This window comes from Uloborus diversus, chromosome 10 (genome assembly GCF_026930045.1).
Source record: "Uloborus diversus isolate 005 chromosome 10, Udiv.v.3.1, whole genome shotgun sequence".
Taxonomy (NCBI): domain Eukaryota; kingdom Metazoa; phylum Arthropoda; class Arachnida; order Araneae; family Uloboridae; genus Uloborus; species Uloborus diversus.
In genome coordinates this window covers 17,675,796-17,694,662 of record NC_072740.1, presented here as the reverse complement: position 1 = coordinate 17,694,662, position 18,867 = coordinate 17,675,796, and the positions used below count along the sequence as shown (strand labels likewise).

The 18,867-nt window shown below is 35.1% G+C and overlaps 1 protein-coding gene across 1 annotated transcript in view; it reads left to right on the top strand.

Annotated features, from left to right (window-relative positions):
- Positions 1-4,098: 4,098 nt before the first annotated feature.
- Positions 4,099-18,867, top strand: part of LOC129231371 (AT-rich interactive domain-containing protein 2-like) — a 193,006-nt gene continuing 178,237 nt past the window's right edge. The window contains 2 exon segments of the mRNA XM_054865668.1: positions 4,099-4,216; positions 4,309-4,402. Coding sequence (XP_054721643.1) covers positions 4,128-4,216; positions 4,309-4,402 — 183 coding nt within the window. The 5' untranslated portion in view covers positions 4,099-4,127.

Here is an 18,867-nt window from a genome sequence, read left to right as displayed (position 1 = left end):
GGGAATTGAAGCTGTTACGCTTTTACGTTACAGTCATAAATTCGCTACATGCGACTTCGCTTTAAACTTGCGCGTTTCTCCCAAACAAATATTTTTGAAGGGATACATTACCTACATGAATATGTAAAATTTATACCTAGCAAGAGTGTCTCCCATTCCCACACCTCAGCGCAGAAACCACTTTTATTTCTGAGAGAATTTTAACTACACAATTCTCGTGAAATCTATACATGATCAGTAAAATTCGATTTTACTCGTATATTCTTTTGGTTTTTGCTACAGAAAGTTTTTTTTTTAATGAGGAGATGCTACTTTAAGGGCATTAATATGAGCAAGTAAAAAAGGGGACGCACCAATTATATGGAGAAAAAAATGTGTGTCCATCACATACCTTCACCCCTGTTAAATATTTAATGTCATTTTAATAAATTAAAAAAAAAAATGCATGTACTTACGCGCATTCGAAGTAATATTTCTCAAATTATTGTTTATTGACAGTGAAAAAATGTATAAAAAATATAGTTTGTGGCACATTTAAATTTAAAGAATTTTGATGTTTTTGTTAGCGTCAGACAGACAAAAGCTAAATGAAAATATGGTTTTGTAAGAAATGATGTACACAATAAGCAGGGGGCTTGCACAGAAATTGTGGGGCCCGTCCATATTGTTTAGCCTTATGTCCCTACATATATTTCACTCCTCATTTTAAAATTATCGGTCCCCCTTCAGACTTGGTCCCGGGACAATAGGTGTCCCTTCTCCACCCCTGTGCACGCCACTGCCAATAACTACAATAAAAATAAATACTGCCGATAAAGCACTGAGTTCGTACAATTCGTCAATACAATTTCATTTTTTAAATGAAATGGAAAAAATAAACAAATCAATAAATAAATAAAAAATAAACCAGTAATAATAAGTTTTTCAACAAAAAAAGTATAATGAAAAGCATATTTTGAAAGAGTTAAAAAAATTTCGGAGGGATTTAAACCCTACAAATTCACCCCTTAAATACGGCCATGACACACCCACAAAAGCTTATGAAAATTGACTTTTAAAATGACATTTTCTTAAGTATTGTTTCCTGAGGAATTCCAGAAAATAAAGAGTTTCAAAAGTTTATCCAAACAGCAATCTGAAAACATCAATAGTCATCATTATCAACATTTAGCAAAGGTCAATATTCAGACTGACTTCCAATCAAATTTGCTATGTTGCAACTAAAGAAAAATTTAAACATTTAAAATGTATCACTTTCTGTGGAGTAACGCAAAAAATTCTCGGGTAATTATGTTATTCATAATAAGCAAAAAGAAAGCAATCGGTGCTGAATATTTTCCAAACCAATCAGAATCTGCGGTTCCGCCTTCTGGTGTTTCCAATCTCAGTTATGACATTCCATTTGATCCAGACTGGATAATCCTATGAATTCCAAAAGGTTGCCGGGATTACGTGAACCCAGGGTATCTTATGCATGCTTCTTTGTTTGCGCATTTTGACGGAAAAATGCATTTCTTTCGTCGTTCTCAGCAAAGATTTTAACTAACTCATTTTTTTTTTTTAAACTAAAAGCTTAATTAAAACGTTGAAAGAGAGGAGATTATCCTCTTTCATCAGAAATTCCCTTTCCTCAAGTCAAAAAGAGGAAATGTAGCAATGAACACTAATTTCAAATAAATGAATTTTCATTATTTGAAGCACTCACATAGAGGACTTTTATTGAAATTTTGAGAAGGTTATGATCAGGGGCTGAGAAATTTTGAGCAAAAAAAAAAAAAAAACCCTTAGCGACTGGTTTTTTTCAGAAGTCATGTTGCACTGAAATCTCGGATAAAATCTGAAAAATAATTTGTCTATCGTCTACGATTTTACAATTTTTATCGGTCTCTGGTTATGACGCATCTCTGAACTGTCGCTGTCAGGCCCGAATCTTCGTACATGCAGACAGGGCCGGATCAAGGGGGGAGCAAGCCGGGGCACTTGCCCCGGGCGCCAAATTCTAGGGGGCGGCGAATTCAACCTATTTGCTTGTTTTTTTTTTTTTTAAATGAAATTAGTTAGAAAATCTTCAATGAAGATCGGTAAGGGCGGCATTTTCAAGTTTTTGCCCTGATTTGGAAAAATCGTAGATCCGGCACTGCCTGCAGACCCCGCGGTGCGGGGGGTCCACGTCTTAAAGCGCCAAAAGGCCCAGGAAATTGGGGGCACACACTAAGACTTAATAACGTTGCAAATATGTATTACTGGCCTCTTGGGAAGAGTCCTACAGGTTTTTTTTACAAGGGAGACCAAAATTTACAGATCCGGGTCTGGTCACTGTCGAGCACCTAAATGTTCTAGAGGGGAAAATTAAACACATGGACTATTTCAGACAAGTGTGCCCATCCCTCCCAAGAGCGATGGCGCGCCTCCTCAAATTGTTCGGAACGGAGTCCCCCCCCCCCCTCAAAAAAATGTCTAAGAAATCCCACCCAAAAATTCTATCCATCTAAAAAGAATGGTCCTGAACCTGAACAGTGGCGTGGGCAGAAATTTTTCCTGGCGAACTAAAATCGTGTATGCATCTAGTTTTAGTGCTTCGTATGGATTATAGCACCTATCCCTCCACCTCTTTCCCCTTTTGCTATGCTAAGGTCCGGAATCAATTTGCGGACACGATCTAAAATACTAATGGGACGATATTTCATGTTCGTGTTCCATAATCAATGTACATGCGCTATTTCCAAAGGGAAAAAAATAGAATTTTCCCCATATTTTTTATTCTCTTTTCTAGGAATGAATAAGCTCTTGCTTTTTCTTTGCTTGTGAACATCAAATAAGCTGGCCCCTTTCCCTTCAAAGTGCCTCCAAGCATGTCTCTCAAGCAGGCAGGCTATTTGCCCAAGGCTGCTGCACTCCCTTTAAAACCGGCCTCCCAAATCGACCTATCAGAGGGCATGTGTCAAAATGACAACTGATTTCCCGCCTAAAGCTCGCCCGTGAGTTCCCGGCGCCTGATAGAGACAAGCACCGGCGAAGAACTTCGTCGAGAAGACGGCGCTAGCATAAAAACTCAGATGTAGAACAAACCACGTGGATTCGGGGAATGAGGATCAAAGCCCCCGTTAACACCACACCGCCCGATAGAGAATAGAATATTTTTCGAATGCAGCCCCTCCCCCTCCCATCCTAGAACTGCTGATATTGATGGAGGAGGGAGCAAGAATTTTCATTCATATATTCATAACGAAAAACATATTTTAATGCATAAAGTAAGCTCTCCACTGATGCATTAAACAATTCAATCCTATAAAGAAAAAAAAATCTGTAAAACTAATTAAATAATAGCTATTAAGTTATTATCTTCAATATAATAAGCAAATTCAAAAGATTGATCAAACAACTTTTTTTTTTTAAATTTGAATAACAAAAAAGCTTTTAATAAAGACAAGTAAAACATTATTAATTTTCTGAATTTCTTGCTACTATTCATTTTTTTGCGTGTTGGGGTTCAAGGATCACAACCTAAAAATAATTAAATGAAGAATACGCAATTAGATTTTGAAGAATTATTCATTGTATTTAAAATGTTCATATTTTGTGAATAAAGCGATATCGATCGCCCAGAAAGCTAAATATGTTGCTTTTATTTGAAATTAGTAATGCATTTATTTCATGACTCAGAAGCGAAGGAACCCCGGGAAAACGAAGCTTCACTTTTTATTAACAAAATAATAATATTTATTTAAAAAAAAAAAAAAACCGTAAGTAAAAGATAAGCTTTTCGGCGTTATAATAAATGCTTTCGCGCATGAGCTTCTTCTGCTCTGTTTTGCGTCATATTGGATCAATTTTGGCGATACATCACTTCATTTTAGCTTTCGACGAGGATTAATCGCCAAATGTAGGACACGCCTTCCCAGAGACTAGCCGCTTGCGTGTCCGCTCCATGACTATGTTAGAGTGTAGCTGGAGTGTTCTTGGGGTGTGCTGAGCTTGTGATGATATCGTAGTAACGAATTTATAATTCTATATTTGTGGCTGTGAGAGAGATGGGTATTTTGTCTAATACTGCGTTCGATTCTTTCCGAATATCTTTATGTTGTGTGATTTAAGAATCAGTTTTGCATTTACTGAAAGTTTTTATCATGGAGAAACTGCACAAGGAACCGGATGTTAGTAGGCAAGATTATTATGCGTTTGTTAACGAGTTGAAACTCTTCCATCAAAACAGAGGGTAAGCTCTTTAAATAAAAAAAATATCCAAAATTTGCTGCAAACGGAATGTCGTCAAAAATCTGAAATATAACGTGATCTTGTATATTTCAGAACACCTTTTCGTCATCTTCCTAAGATCAATGGCCGGGAAATTGACTTACAGAAACTCTACAACCAAGTTACGGCCCTAGGAGGCCTGCAAAAGGTAAGCTAATCATTTTTTTTTTCGAAATATGTATCCAATTTCGCGGGATAAAAAAAAAAAAAAACGCTGCTTTTCAAATTGCTGCTAAGTACTTCTTTTGCTGTCTGCGGGGTTGCCATCGCACTAATTCCACCTTCGGATCTGAAGGCCTCGATAGGTACATTACATTGAACGACAAAAGCCAGCGATCGCTGTGCTCACAATATTGGATTTTGTTGTTACCTTGTGACTGTTTACACCTGGGCCGCTTGCCCTTCTCCCTCGCACATTGTTTAGGGCAGTCGAAATGCCGCTCTGGGCTGAATTATTTGGGCTGCTTATGTTAAGTCAACAAAGGATGCTAAGCCTAATGTAGAGGGTTATATATATTTAATAATAAGTACGTTGTGCGAACATGGGAGACATAAACTCGAGTGCATACATTTTTAATAGAATTAAAAAAATAATAATGAGGTGACGTTAAAATGTAACCCCGCTTAAAATATTTACACCTAAAAAAAAATGAGACGCGAAAATAATCGAAAGTTCTATCCTAGATTATTATATTTATTAAATAATAAGTACGTTGTGCAAACATGGAGACATAAACTCGAGTACATACATTTTTAATAGAATTTTAAAAAAATAATGAGGTGACGTTAAAATGTAACCCCGCTTAAAATATTTACACCTAAAAAAAAAATGAGACGCGAAAATAATCGAAAGTTCTATCCTAGCTTATTATATTTATTAAATAATAAGTACGTTGTGCGAACATGGAGACATAAACTCGAGTGCATACATTTTTAATAGAATTTAAAAAAATAACGAGGTGACGTTAAAATGTAACTCCGCTTAAAAATATTTACACCTAAAAAAATGAGACGCGAAAATAATCGCAAGTTCTATCCTAGCTTATTATATTTTGGAAGACCGTGTATGAAATAAATTTTGCGTAATAAATGTGCTCTGAGATATTTTCTATGGGAATCTATTTTCATTGAAATTATTTTGCTACATTTATTGAAAATTTGACGTTTTTTTTTTGTTGTATTATTCTTCTGCAAACAATTCTCAAATATCTTCAATTAACATTTTTCAGTTGACCAAACTGTTCATTTTCTGTGTAATTTTTATTCACATAAAATAGTTAAACTTTCGAATATGAAGTGCTAAATTTCGAATAGGGAATTTTAACTCTTAATTAACTCAAAATAGAGTAAATCTTAGAGCATTCATATAAGAAAGCTTTTAAGTTTTCAAATAACGACCTTTTTAGTTTTTTTTATATATTTACAGACAAAATTATTTTTTAAATATAAAGTACAAAGCGTTCTTAATAATAATATATATATTTTTTTCATACTTAAAAGAATTTAAGTAATTACTTAAATGTTATAAAGGGTTTGATGTGTACTCTTACAAATAAAACTAATATGTAGCATGTCATTCAAAGTATATTTTATGATTTTATAAAGTAATTTCTTGAAAAAAAAAATCAAATGTTAAATATAGTTATTAATCTGAGTTTAAAAAGATAAACAAATGGGAAAGAGAAAATTTTACCAAAAGTGCAAAATTCTTAATGCCCAAACATTATAATATATCAGAATAACAAACCAGATAAGGGAGAGTGGTAATGAATGGTCCAATTTTTGGTTTTTAATTTTAGTAATTTTTTTCTAATATTTTTTTAGCTCAAAATTGCTCCTTAGTTACTTTACTTATTCGGTTACATGAAAAAGTCATAAAACTTGGATTAAAATATGTCTATAATGAATGATAATAGAATAAAAAAACATGGACATTTGGCCAATTCATCCTCACCCATGGGGCTAAATGAGCCATTGAAGATAATTGAATGGGCCACTAAATGAATTCAATGAAAACATGCAGAATTTTAATCTTTTCAAAAATTCTCATGAATAAATAAAAATATAAGCAAAAAATTTTTATCAATTTCATTTCACTTTTATTTTTTATTTATTTTTTTAATAATTAATATTTTAATTGCTTTTGAAATTCAATATTATTGCTTTAAAATTCAATGGTAAAATTCAATATTATCATTGACAATGTGTTAATAATAAATAAGAATTATTACTTAGATTTTCAAAAAAGAGAAATATTTTTTAAACGTTTGGCTTAAATATACACCAGTCTACAAAAGCACACTATTCTACTCTAACCTATTTATTGAATACTGAATGAAATCACTCATACCAAATTCAAATGGTGAAATACTGGTAGGTGGGGTCAATAACTGGACAGTTCATCTTAACACTACAATTATGGCAGGGGTCATTTTGATCCCAATCAAACTTTTTTTGCTAACTAATCCTCAGTATTTTCATAAAGTGCTCAATCCTACCTTGACGTTTCCTAAATCATTGTGCTGTGTAATAATAAAAAGTTTTCAAGAAAATTGTAATTCTTTTAAAACCAAACTAAAGGTTTCAACTAATAGTGCAGGCAGGTGTCATTTTGACCCTTTTGAGAAAAAAAGAACTGCAAATACATTTGCTGAAGCTGAAAAGGGCAGAAACTCAAAAATGTCTCTTAGAACATACCATTTTAAGAACTTGAAGCATTTACAATGTTTTTGTACAGAAAAGGAAACATTAGCTGCTAGCTTCTGAAATGCAACTGAAACCGCGCTAGTTTTTGGAAGAGCATTTTAAACTTTTTTTTAATGTTTTGTTATGTACCCTGAAAATCTCAGTACAGTAAAACCTGTAAAGTTGACCACCTGTCTATGTTGACCGCTTTTGTCAGGAACGGAATTAGTCCTATCTTATATAATGAAGGAAAACCTCTGTAACTTGACCACCTCTCTATCTTGACCACCTATATCTTGACCACTAATGAACACAGTATGTAAATATATTTAATATGAAACATAACTGGCTGTCATAGATTTAGATTACTGTCTTGTTAGACTAGGTTTATAGTAATTTCTAAAATTTGCACAATTTAACCTTAAGAAAGATAAGCTATTAAATTCTATAAATGATTAACACTAGAATTATGGTGATCTTTTTATATCTAGAAATACGGTGAGGGTCATTTTGGCACCCGAGAAGAAACTTGCATAGTTCCCTTCATAATGTTGAATATTTGTAAAAATTAGTTTAAAATGAACATATTTAAATTAAATGCAGTTAATTTTTTAAAATACAGTGCAACCTGTGTAAGTTGACCACTTGCGGTACAGTACTTTGGTGGTCAACTTAGCCAAGCGCGGATCCACGGGAGGGGAACTGGGGGAATGTTCCCCCTCCAAAATCCCAAGTGTACCTAAAAATTTTCAAAAGAGAGTACGGGAAAATAATTCCGTTTTTCAAAACTTGAACTATAAGAAAGGCGCCAGAAAAAGTAAGGAGAGAATTTCAAAAGCGGATCTAAAAAGAGGAACTGCTGGAATGTCCCCCTCCCCCCATACACACACTTTAGAACGTGAACTAAGGCACCAGGAAAAGCAATTAGGCTACAACAGAAACGGATCCATGGAGGGAACTGGGGGAACTTTCTCCTCCCCTCAAAACCCCCATATATACCTAAAAATTTTCACAATAGAGTGTAGAAAAAATCTTCTGTTTTATAGAACTTAGACTCGAGGAAAAGCTCCAGAAAATTCGATCAAACAATAGCAGAGGCGGATCCCTGGAAGGGAACTGGGGGAACGTTCCCCTTCCTCTAAATTCTCATGTGTACTTAAAAAATTTCACAACGTTTTACAGCGAAGTTCTCCAGTTATATAGAACTTTAGCTTGAAGAAAGGCGCAAGAAAAAGATAGGAGAGAATTGCAAAAGCGGATCTAAAGAGGAGAACTGGGGAATGTTCTCCTCTTCCCTGCATAAAAAATAAATAAATAAAAAAAGACAAACCTGTTTAAACTGTTTTTTGCATTTATTTGGTGAAGGATTGATCATTATATTTAAAGCTACTGCAATTCAGTGGCGCTATTAGAGGTGGAGGCTGGAGGGGGGGGGGGGACACAGGGCGACAGGATCCGTGATCCCCCAGAAGGCCGAGTAGAATTTTTTTGTAAAACATTTCCTATAATTAAAGAGAACAATAGAACGTACCTTGGAAACAGTCGCCTTTTTTAGTCGGTCTAAAAATAAGAAAGTCTTCATAATGTCGGAAGTCCGCTTCCTCTACCAATACCTTTAAAGTGCGTCTCAAATCTTGTTTTCAGGACTTCAATTTTGAAAATTTTAAAGGAGAGAACTACCTAACACCTCGCATTCTAATAACATCGAGAATCGTTTAAAATTGCTTTTTTGGAGCTTCAATTTTGAAAAATTGCCAAACCCCTGACGTTACCAAATATGGTCTACAGTCATTTTTTTAAGATGTCGATAACGAAAAATTTCTGGACAAGGGTCCGAATGCTCCTGTAGAAAATCTGAACATTAAAAAATTAAGGTTTTGAAAAATTTAATGGGGAAAGCGTTTAAATCCTTTATCACCGAATATCGCTCAAAAACTTCGTTTTCTAGGACTTCAATTTCGAAACATTTTTTGGGAAAAGCCCCAGAACCGTACTGCTCGATGTATTGTCAAAGTTAGTCTGTAACTGCGTTTTTGGAAATTCAATTTCAGAAAATTTAGCGGAGGGATTTTCGATTTAAATCTATTTTACAAAAAAACGGAGGCAGCCCCCCCAAAAAAAATCCCATCTCTGACCCTACCGTCAATAAATATCGCCTATAATTGCGTTTTTAAAACTTTAATTTCCGCAGGTGGCCCCCAAACCTTTCTTTTTCGTAACATCACCAGAGGCCGTCTAAAACTGCATCCTTAAGACTAAAATTTCAACATTTTTTTTCAACAACCGCCCTATCAGATGGTGAAAATTTTAAAAGTGCACCCTCTATAAAACTTTTGTGGTTGAACCACTGGTGCAAATATTATTTCCTTCAAGCACATACAAATAGAAAAATGAACAAACTTTTTAAACTGATTATTTAAGAATTGTACTTTTAGAATTTGTAATGAATACATTTTTTTCATAAGAGGCATCAAGAAGCAGTAGATACGTTGTAAAACTCAATATTTATGGTTATTTTTTAATGAGTAATTTCATATAACTCCCCCACCCCCATAAACATACTTGCTAGAAAAGTTCCCCTCCCAAATCCATAGTCTGGATCCGCCCCTGAACTTAGCCCTTTAAGCCCCAGATTGCACGATCGTGCGGGTCGAACATCATTCAGATTTTAGCTTCCTAGATCATTATATGTAACAAACGCCGGAATCGGACGATCGTGCTGGTTAGCCAAAGATGTGTATTATACATTTTCTCGAAAAATGGCGGCACTAGTATCTTTCCAGGCTTTAGGAGACAAGAAAACCATTGCTTGCATGTGCTCTCAAGAAAATATTTCAGGTCTTAAAGGGCTATACAGGTGGTCAACTTATAAAGGGGGTAATGATTTTTTTTTTTTTGGAATTCTTGCACCATGACACTTTTGTAATTCTTGCAATTGACACCTACTCTTTCTGTTTAACTCACCTTCATTGTTTAGCATTACTTTGAAACAATAATTTAAGATGTTGTTCAAATATTTTTAGAGATTATTTTCCCAGAATGACGTATAATGTGTCGTGCAAATTTAAAATTTCAATAAATTGATCAAAAAAAAAAAAAGCCTTATTGTTTATGAAAAGTTACTTATTTTATATTAATAGTTCCTAAAAATTTATAGCTAATCAAAAATTACCAATTTTTCGCTTAAAAACAGAAGAAAAACAAGTTAGGAGAATAAAAGGGTTCTTAGTAGTTTTCCCATGTGGTTAAACTCAAAAAGAGGTTTAGTTATGCTGCTGTTTCATTTAGTTGGTAAAATGCTGGTCTGGGATCAGAAATATTCTTGGAAAGCTTTTAAAAAAAATAAAAAAATAATTTGCTAAATAAAATTTTAAAAAATAAACCAAGTGGTCAACTTACAAAGGGTTTTTTACAATACTGCATTCATTTTAAATTTGTTGCCAAGTTGGCCACCAAAAGACTGGTGATATATCGCCAAGTGTCCGCCAAATTATAACACCACTTGAGAATCCATCGAAATTAACAATGATTCCCCCCCCCCCAAAAAAAAGGGGCAAAAGACCCCTTTAGAAAAACCGAATGCAACCAAAAGGAGAGGTGCAGACCTAGACCCCACTAGGAGTCTACATACCAAATTTCAACTTTCTTGGACATACCGTTCTTGAGTTATGCAAGATACATCCGTGCATATGGACGTAACGAGAAAAGTCGTTGTAATCAACTCGGAGAACGCCAAAATGGATATTTCATGTGTTTATACGTTCTTAGGCACTTATCCGCGTGTGGTCGGGTTGAAAAAAAAATCAACATTAATTCGGGGGTGAGCAAAATGGAAATTAAGGCGGATTTTTAGTGAAATGTTTTTCGCGAATACAACACTTCCTTTTTTGTAAAAATGAGTAAAAAGTGATTCAATTTTAACTATAAAAAATTTTTTTGTACACAAACAATTCTTTCCTTTTCAACTCAAGAACGGAGGATACATAAAGTTAAGGACCTATTTGACTTCAAAGAGTAATAATGCTGAAATTCTTTCACACTAAGTTCTTTAGCTTCACTATGAGGACCCAGAGTTGAAAAGGGCTAACTTGTGATTCTAAACCTCTGTAATGAGCTGCCAGTACTGCCATCTATAGAAAATTCTATTACTTAATTAAATCCTGAACGGAGGATACAAGAAATACTGTGACAGTGATTCAAAAGATTATGAATGCTATATATTTTTTTATTTTACAACATAATTCTTTTAATCTATTAAAAAACCATCAAATGATTTAAATTTCACTATTAAATCTGATATATTTTTTTGTATTGAGTAAATAAATGAAAAAGTACATAGGAAGAAATGTGTTGGGACATGTAACGGAGGCATACAAGTATCCCTCTGTTCAGTGAAAAAAACATTTAAAAATTTTTATAACATCATTAATTTGTATTGTTCATTTTCAAAATTTGTTATTTCTAAATCTCATAAAAATTGCTTAAAAATAAATATTTTTGAAACTAACCACCCTGGACCTAAAAAAGCGCTTTTTTTGTAGAATGACCCATTTAAATTAAATGATTAATTCATAATATATAATGTATTAGAATTATATACTAATTTTATTACACCATAACAATAACTTTATTTCGTCCAATTTTTTCCCGTTTCTTTCGGCGTCCCGGACTTTTTATAAAAAAGTAGACAAAATACCAACCCTGGTTTCTGTGCCAGTAATTTTAAATTTTTTCTGGGGTAGAGGCCCCTATTCCCATGCTCAGAGGTGCCCACAGGAGGGGGAGGGGATTATGGCACAAGTTGTGTCATCAAAATTGGGGGGGGGTCCCAGAAATTTTTTTCCCTCTATAACATAAAATTTTGGATTTTTGGAAGAAAAAATTAAGAAATAGATGCATAAATACTTTTTTCACATACTCTTTCCGTAATTTAATGACCGTGTCTCTTTTTCAATAAAGGGAACATCAGAGACGGGATCAAGTTGGTGTTTGTTTCAATTCTTTTTGATTTATTGTAAATTTTCTTGAAGTTGCACAATTATGCATGATGAATACGTGTAACAGTGATGAGAGGGAGAGAGATCAAAAATGACTAAAATAAAAAGTTTTCCCCCGTTTCTTTATTTATTGTGTGAAATAATTCTGACCACTATGCTCTAGTCTTTCATTGACTCATTTGCACTCGAAAATTCTCGAGTTCAGATTTTGGATGTGTGCTGAATTCAGGGTTGGCTTTCTGCCGGCAGAAACTAGTTTTTGCCGTGCCAGTGGCAGAAACTGGTTATAACCGGTTAAAACCGGCAGAAACTGGCAAAAACTTAAAATTGTTTTAAAAAACTAAAGTAATTACTAAATGATATTTGTTTAAACTAAAAAATTAAACTTCATTCCATCATTGTAAAAAATAAAATGTTATGCTAGTACCCTTGATTTAGTTCGGAAAGGGAACTTTTCAATTGCTGATTCTCGTAATATTTGGATTAATCTAACAAAGGATGCAAATCATATGGGTTCTTAGGATAGAGGAGTGACATACAGAATTAAACTGGCATTACTGTTTGTAATTTGCTTGCAAATAAGCTTCATCTAAGTTGCTTGTGATTGAAATTATCATGTGCTTCAAGAAGAAAGTCAAATTTTACTTCCCAATATTAATCTAGATTTTGTACCTAATATCACAGCTTTGCAAAACAAATTGGCCCCACTTGTCGAAACTCATTTTTCCAGTCGAATTTTTACCACTACCCTAGTTACTACATGAAGGACCAGTTTAAAAAAATAAACAATTTGAAAGTTTCATGAATATTGCTTGTTCCTTGATGCATTGCCTGCTAGCTCTTCTGTTGCAAGAATATTCCAAAGTTTCTCATTCATGCATATTAAATTGAGAAACTATTTAAATTTTTGGAACCACCTTTTCCAAGAAGAAACTGCAGGGTCCAAACAATGTAACATTTGATTCTGAATTGTGATGATAATATAAGTTAAACTCAGGGCCGATCCTAAGGTGTCGGCCGCCCGTGTGCAAAGACCTAATGTGCCGCCCCTCAAGAGTAATTTGCATATTTTGACTAATCTTAAACGTCTATATAAATCTTTCTTTAAATTTCTATGCCAAGTTTGAATTTAAAAAAATTGGGGGGTGGGGGACAGAAGAATGATCTTATAAAAAGGAAGAAATTCTTTATAATAAGAAACTCCTTAGGTACAATTATTTATATCTTTGAAGAAAGTAATAGATACCAAAATTTACCAGTCGTCCTATTCCTATTCCTATTCAGAGTCACAACTGACTACAACTGTATTTATGTCGAGGACTGCATACTAAGTGCCTTGCCTCCATTATTTTACATACCGATAGATGGCAGCACCATCACTGGATCGAACAGTTAATGAGAATTTAGAACTAGTCCAGGAGCTAATAGCTACCTAGTGCTAGTACCCCCCAGAGGTATCCTTTCACTTGGAGGACATTGAGACCACGAGCATATTTAACGTCGCCCAGTCCCCTTTAATGACGACGGTGGGTCTTCGACCATCGAGGTTCGAACCCAGGACCCTCCGGCCCCCGAATCCGACACTCTACCGATCGGGCTACCACGGCCCCTTAACCAGTCGTAAAAACGCATTTTATAGTCTTTCTTCGGTGACATCAGAGAAGGGACGGAGGAAGGGGAAGCGTGGGGGAGGTGTCAGGGGTTCAGGGGAGGAGGATTGCTCCAAGAAAATTATCGAAATTGGCGTATAAAAATATTATTAGTTAATATTTAGTTGTGTTCGATTGCAAGGACAAAAGAGTCAAGTATATTCAAGATGCATGGAGAAATTTTCGAAATTGACGTCAAATATCGCAATTTTAGGAACTTTTTCGAGACTTTAGGTGAATGTAATGTTGCAGTTCTTTCCTAAAATTCTTTCAAAATTGAAATCAATTTGAAGCTATTTTTTAAGACCGTAGCTTAGGAAGGATCGGCGTTCTTCCCGAAAAATTTCCAAAACTGAAATTTTAAACCCGCAATTTTGGGTTACCTTTGTTGACGTTGCAAGAGGGAGGGAGATTCAATTGTCTCCCATCGAAAGATTTCAAAATATAAGTTTAAAACGCAAATGTAGGCCGCCTTTGGTGACGGTAGGGGATCTGGCAGCCATCCTCCGGTAATTTCTCGGCTGGCTATTTTTTCAAAAACCCGTTTTTGGCTAGATTTGAAAACGATAGGGGAAACGTGAAAATATTCCGAACCAAAATGTTTTTCGGAACTGAAATCCATTATAGGCTATTTTTGGGAAGGAAGAATTTTGAAGCTCTTAGCGGATATTTCTAAAATCGCAATTTTATATTATCTTTGGTGACGTTAACAAAACTGGGAAGCTTCTACGAATCTTTCGGATATTTTTCAACATTAATATCTGAAAAATATAACTATAGACTTTTGTCCACCTCACCTCGACGATCGATGGATGATATGCCCTAAAGCCGTAAAAAGTTACATAAACCTGGCAGTTCTCTTCCGGAATTCTTTAGAAATATAAGTCCCAAAATCGTATTTTAAACATTGTTTGATTATGATGGGACTAAGAGCGGGCGGAGGTTCAGTGTGCCCTCACGAACTGTGTTTTTGAAACTGAAGTCAATTTCAGGCTAGTTTAGGCAGGAACCGTCTAAAAACGAAATTTTCAGGTATAGTGATTGCGTTGGAGAAAAGGAGGATCCGGGGTCTTTCCCTAATAGTTTTTGAAACTAATGTTTGAAAAACGCAATTTTAGTTTGTTTTTCAATACGTTAAGTGAGAGGTGGTGGAATTAGGGGCTTCTCTAAAGACGCTAATTGAGACTGTCTTTGGTAGTAATGTTTGCAAATGGATTTCGGGGTCCTCCACTGCAAAAATTTCGAAAAATGCCAAAGCAATTTTATATGTTGTTTGATGATAGTAAGGGCTGTCGTCTGAAAACACGTTTTGGATTTTGGAGCCAACATTTTTAGGCTATGTTTGATTAAGTTAAGGTGGAAGAGGTGAATCAGAGACTTAATTATAGGTCCTTAAAATCGATGGTTCAACCAGCGAAATTTTCCGAAAGTAAAGTCCTAGAAATGCAATTTTAAGCCTTCTTTAGTTTCGTCAAGGAGGTCATGGCATCCTTTTGCATCTTCGTCTTGGAGTCACATTTAAATTTACTTCCCGGGGCAAATGCCATGTCCTCCTACCTGATCTGAAACCGGGTAGTTCATTCAAGATTTTAATCAGAAAAATTATTGCAAAGGGGGAAAAGTACAACATTTTAGTTCGTCATTCATATATGTTACTCTCAAGGAAGTCGCAATTTTCCGCTTTCTCTCCACGCATTCACGATTGTTAAACTCAGAGTTTGTTACATAGTTTGTTGTTTGAAATGCTTGCGAGAGTATCTAATCATTATAGCTTTTTTTAAATAAATAAAATATGTCTTCATTGTTTAGGTCAATAAAAGCTTGGGGGGTAAACGTTAGTGGCCGCCCTCGGTGCTCCTTTTAGACGGCACCATTTCATGCTTCAGAAGGGGGCCTTTCCGCTCCCCGGTATCCATGCCTGATTACCGGTTCTGTCAGAAACTTTGCAATTAAATGAAGCATGTGTGTTAAGGGTACAATGTTCCCTAACATTCTATTTTTCTTAAACTATGCTATGCTGTCGGGAAACCGACACATACTTTGAGAATTGCACATTTAAAAATATAGATTTATTCCACTTATTATAAGTTATCTTGTGAGAAATTCTTGAGGAATTTTGCTTGATTATAAGAATTATATGATGCGGCCTGCGGCCGCCCCTTGCTTTGGCCGCCCTTGTGCCGCGCACACACTGCACACCTGCTAGGATCGGCCCTGGTTAAACTGCTTTGGTTAACAATTAATTATTTTTTCCATGCATTTTCTACTGTCTGTCAATAGTTTTTTTTTGTCATTTTGAGAGTTTTTGCCAGTTTCTGCCGAAAATGTGGCAGAAAGTGGTTTTTGCCATGCCGGTTTTAACCGGTTTCTACCAGTGGTTTTAACCGCCCCGGCAGAAACTTGCCAGCCCTGGCTGAATTGCTGAATCCACTTTTGGGGATTTCCGAAAAATATCTGTCACAGAGTATCTGTGTGTAATCCATCTTTTTTGGCTATGCAACTTCAATTATCGAAAACTTCTAGGAGAGCGCCCCCACTGTAATGCTTGATCAACACCCTCTTTATAATCAAGAGTCATCTAAAACTGCATTTCTAGAACTGCAATTAAAAAAAATTTATAGGAGAGTGAGCTCCTGATTCCCCCCTCTCTCCTTAACCCAATCAAAGACAATCCTAGAATTGCGTTTTTGTAGTATCAATTTCAAAACATTGCCGGGGGATTGGCACCAAAATTCACCTTCCACTAACATTATCAAGATCTATCAAAACTGCATTTTTAAAGCTATAAGTTCGAAAATTTAAGTGGAGCGCCCTTCTCCCTTCCCTCACTCTCGTCAACATTATTAAAGATCGTCTTAACTTTGGTTTTCAAGGCTTTAATTTCGGGAAATTCCGGGAGAGCTTTCGAAAACTCTTTTCTTAACCTCTTTACTGTGAGAACTTCTTCGCCAAAAGGGGTCATTTTATACGTAAACATTTCGAAGAGCAATGTTGTTTTCCCAGCAATACTGTGGTTCCGGGACCTCCGTGTTGCTACTCCCTTTGATTTACAAAGGAGCTTCTGCTTGATCAGTCAAGCCATTATGGTAAACCAGCTCTCGATAGTTTACTAAAGAGTGGGAGGGTATGCTTTCCCTGAGGGGTAGGTTGACGATGACAGTATTAATGTATTCACTGATATTCACTTGGCTTTCTCTCTTCTTATTAGGGTTGTTCTGGGAACCTTTTTCAAATTCTGCCAGCTTTAAAAGCTGTTCTCTAAGCATTTTACTACGAAATTTCGAGTATGATTTTTACATTTGTTCAGACATGGTACATTTTGTAAGTGCTAGTTACCAAGTTTAGTTACTGAAATTCGCTATTCAACTTTTGAAACTGCAATAGTCCAATTAATTAAATTAAAAAAAATTTTTTTTTAAGAAATAAAAATTGATTGAAGTTGAAATTACATTACCACAAAAGAGCAACATTAAATTATTTATGTTCTATGCATAATTGAATTGCTTACTGAAACTGCGAAGCTTATTTAAGTATTTGCGAAATGATTTTACTGTGATAAGCAAAGTTATTTTTATTTTTTTACAAACGCATGCGTAAAATCTAGATAATGTCTCAAATACTATTACAATAACGCAGTCGTAGTTATTAAATGGTTTATAGTTTTGCTGCATATTTTTACATGGTACCCAAAGGCTGGAATTAACTTGCATCACATGTGGCTTGTGGCAAACCGATCAAATAGTTGGGTGTGCTACTGTTTCCTATGTTCCAACCAACTTAAAACCTAGGTTTTCAAACAATGAAATTCAAACTGAGACATTTATAACTTATCCTGTCTTATATTAATAACTAGCCGCCTGCGGTAACCAGCTGGTCCGCCTTTTTACGCGATTCGCCTTTTTACGCTAGGGTTGCCGCCTTCGGCGGCTGCTTAGACAGTTTAGCGTCGGTATTAATCAATGTTTTTCTCTATATATCAATATTATCATTCGCCTTTTTACGCCAATGTTGCTGCCTTCGGCGGCTGCTTAAATAAATTTTGTGGCAGTATCAATCAATCTATATCATTATTAATTTGAATAAAATATTTTCTAGATCTATCTCCAGTTCCGTCGTTTGGAACATTTTTAAAGGAGGAGGAGGGAAGACACAAACGGCTTGCTCTTCATGCAAATTTTGTCCAAAAGTAACAAAAAACACTTTCACTTTTACGTGAAAGCATTGTTTTTTCAAAGCCATGGTGTGTGTGCGGGGGGGGGGGGGGGCATTGATACCCTGTTGAAGTTCCTTAAATGACGGGCATGTATCTTTCTTGATGTCCATTTACTATATCGACTTCTACATTTGTCTATCTATACGATCTATGCGTATCTACCTTTTCAAAGTCATGGTGTGTTTGGGGGGGGGCATTGACACCCCGTTGAAGTTCCTTAAATGACGGGCATGTCTCTTTCTTGCTGTCCATCTACTATATCGACCTCTGTATTTGTCTATCTATCTATCTATACAATCTATGCATATCTACCTCTGACAGTAATTGACAATCTTTTTTAATTTATATAAGTATTAATTCGAAAAAAAAACATTTTTTGTCCACTTAATCTCTATCTCTGTATCTACCTAACCTATCCGCCATTCCGTAACAGAAACAAAGATCATGCAAAAATTTGCGGGCTTTATTTAATTAAAGTAGCCTGCAAAAAAAAAAAAAGCTTTGTTCCCCGTAGTGTGCAAAAAGTAGCGCTTGCAAAAAGATAAAAAACTAAAAACAAAAAAAGTGAAGAGAAGGCAAACGATTTCAGTGGGATCACGTGAAAGGTAAGTTCGGAACTCAGCCGGCAAGCGAGTTGTGTTCTGCATTAAAAAAATTGTAAAAAAAAACCTATTGTGTATTTTTAAAAACTTTTTTCTTCTGAAGAGGGTGGAATGTTTTTACTATTACCAACTAAAATTTTAGAATTGAGGGTTAAATAATTTTCGCAGGATGGGCGTCAAAAAAAACTAAACCCAGAAAAAACTGTAAAATAAAGGTTTTTTCAAAAATTTTTAAAAAATAAAAAAATTGCTCTATCTTCAAAAATTTTTCATTCATCATATTTAAAATTAAATTTCCTACACAATAATACAAAAAATATTTGTCTGGCGGGATTGGTTCGGGGTCTGTGAGGTTAAAAGTACTAAAAATGCTATAAATAACATAAAACATTAAATAACTTTTTTCTAATTAAAATATCAAAAATCGAAGCCCGAGGTGCACATCTTTCAGCAAAAGCTGCACCAGT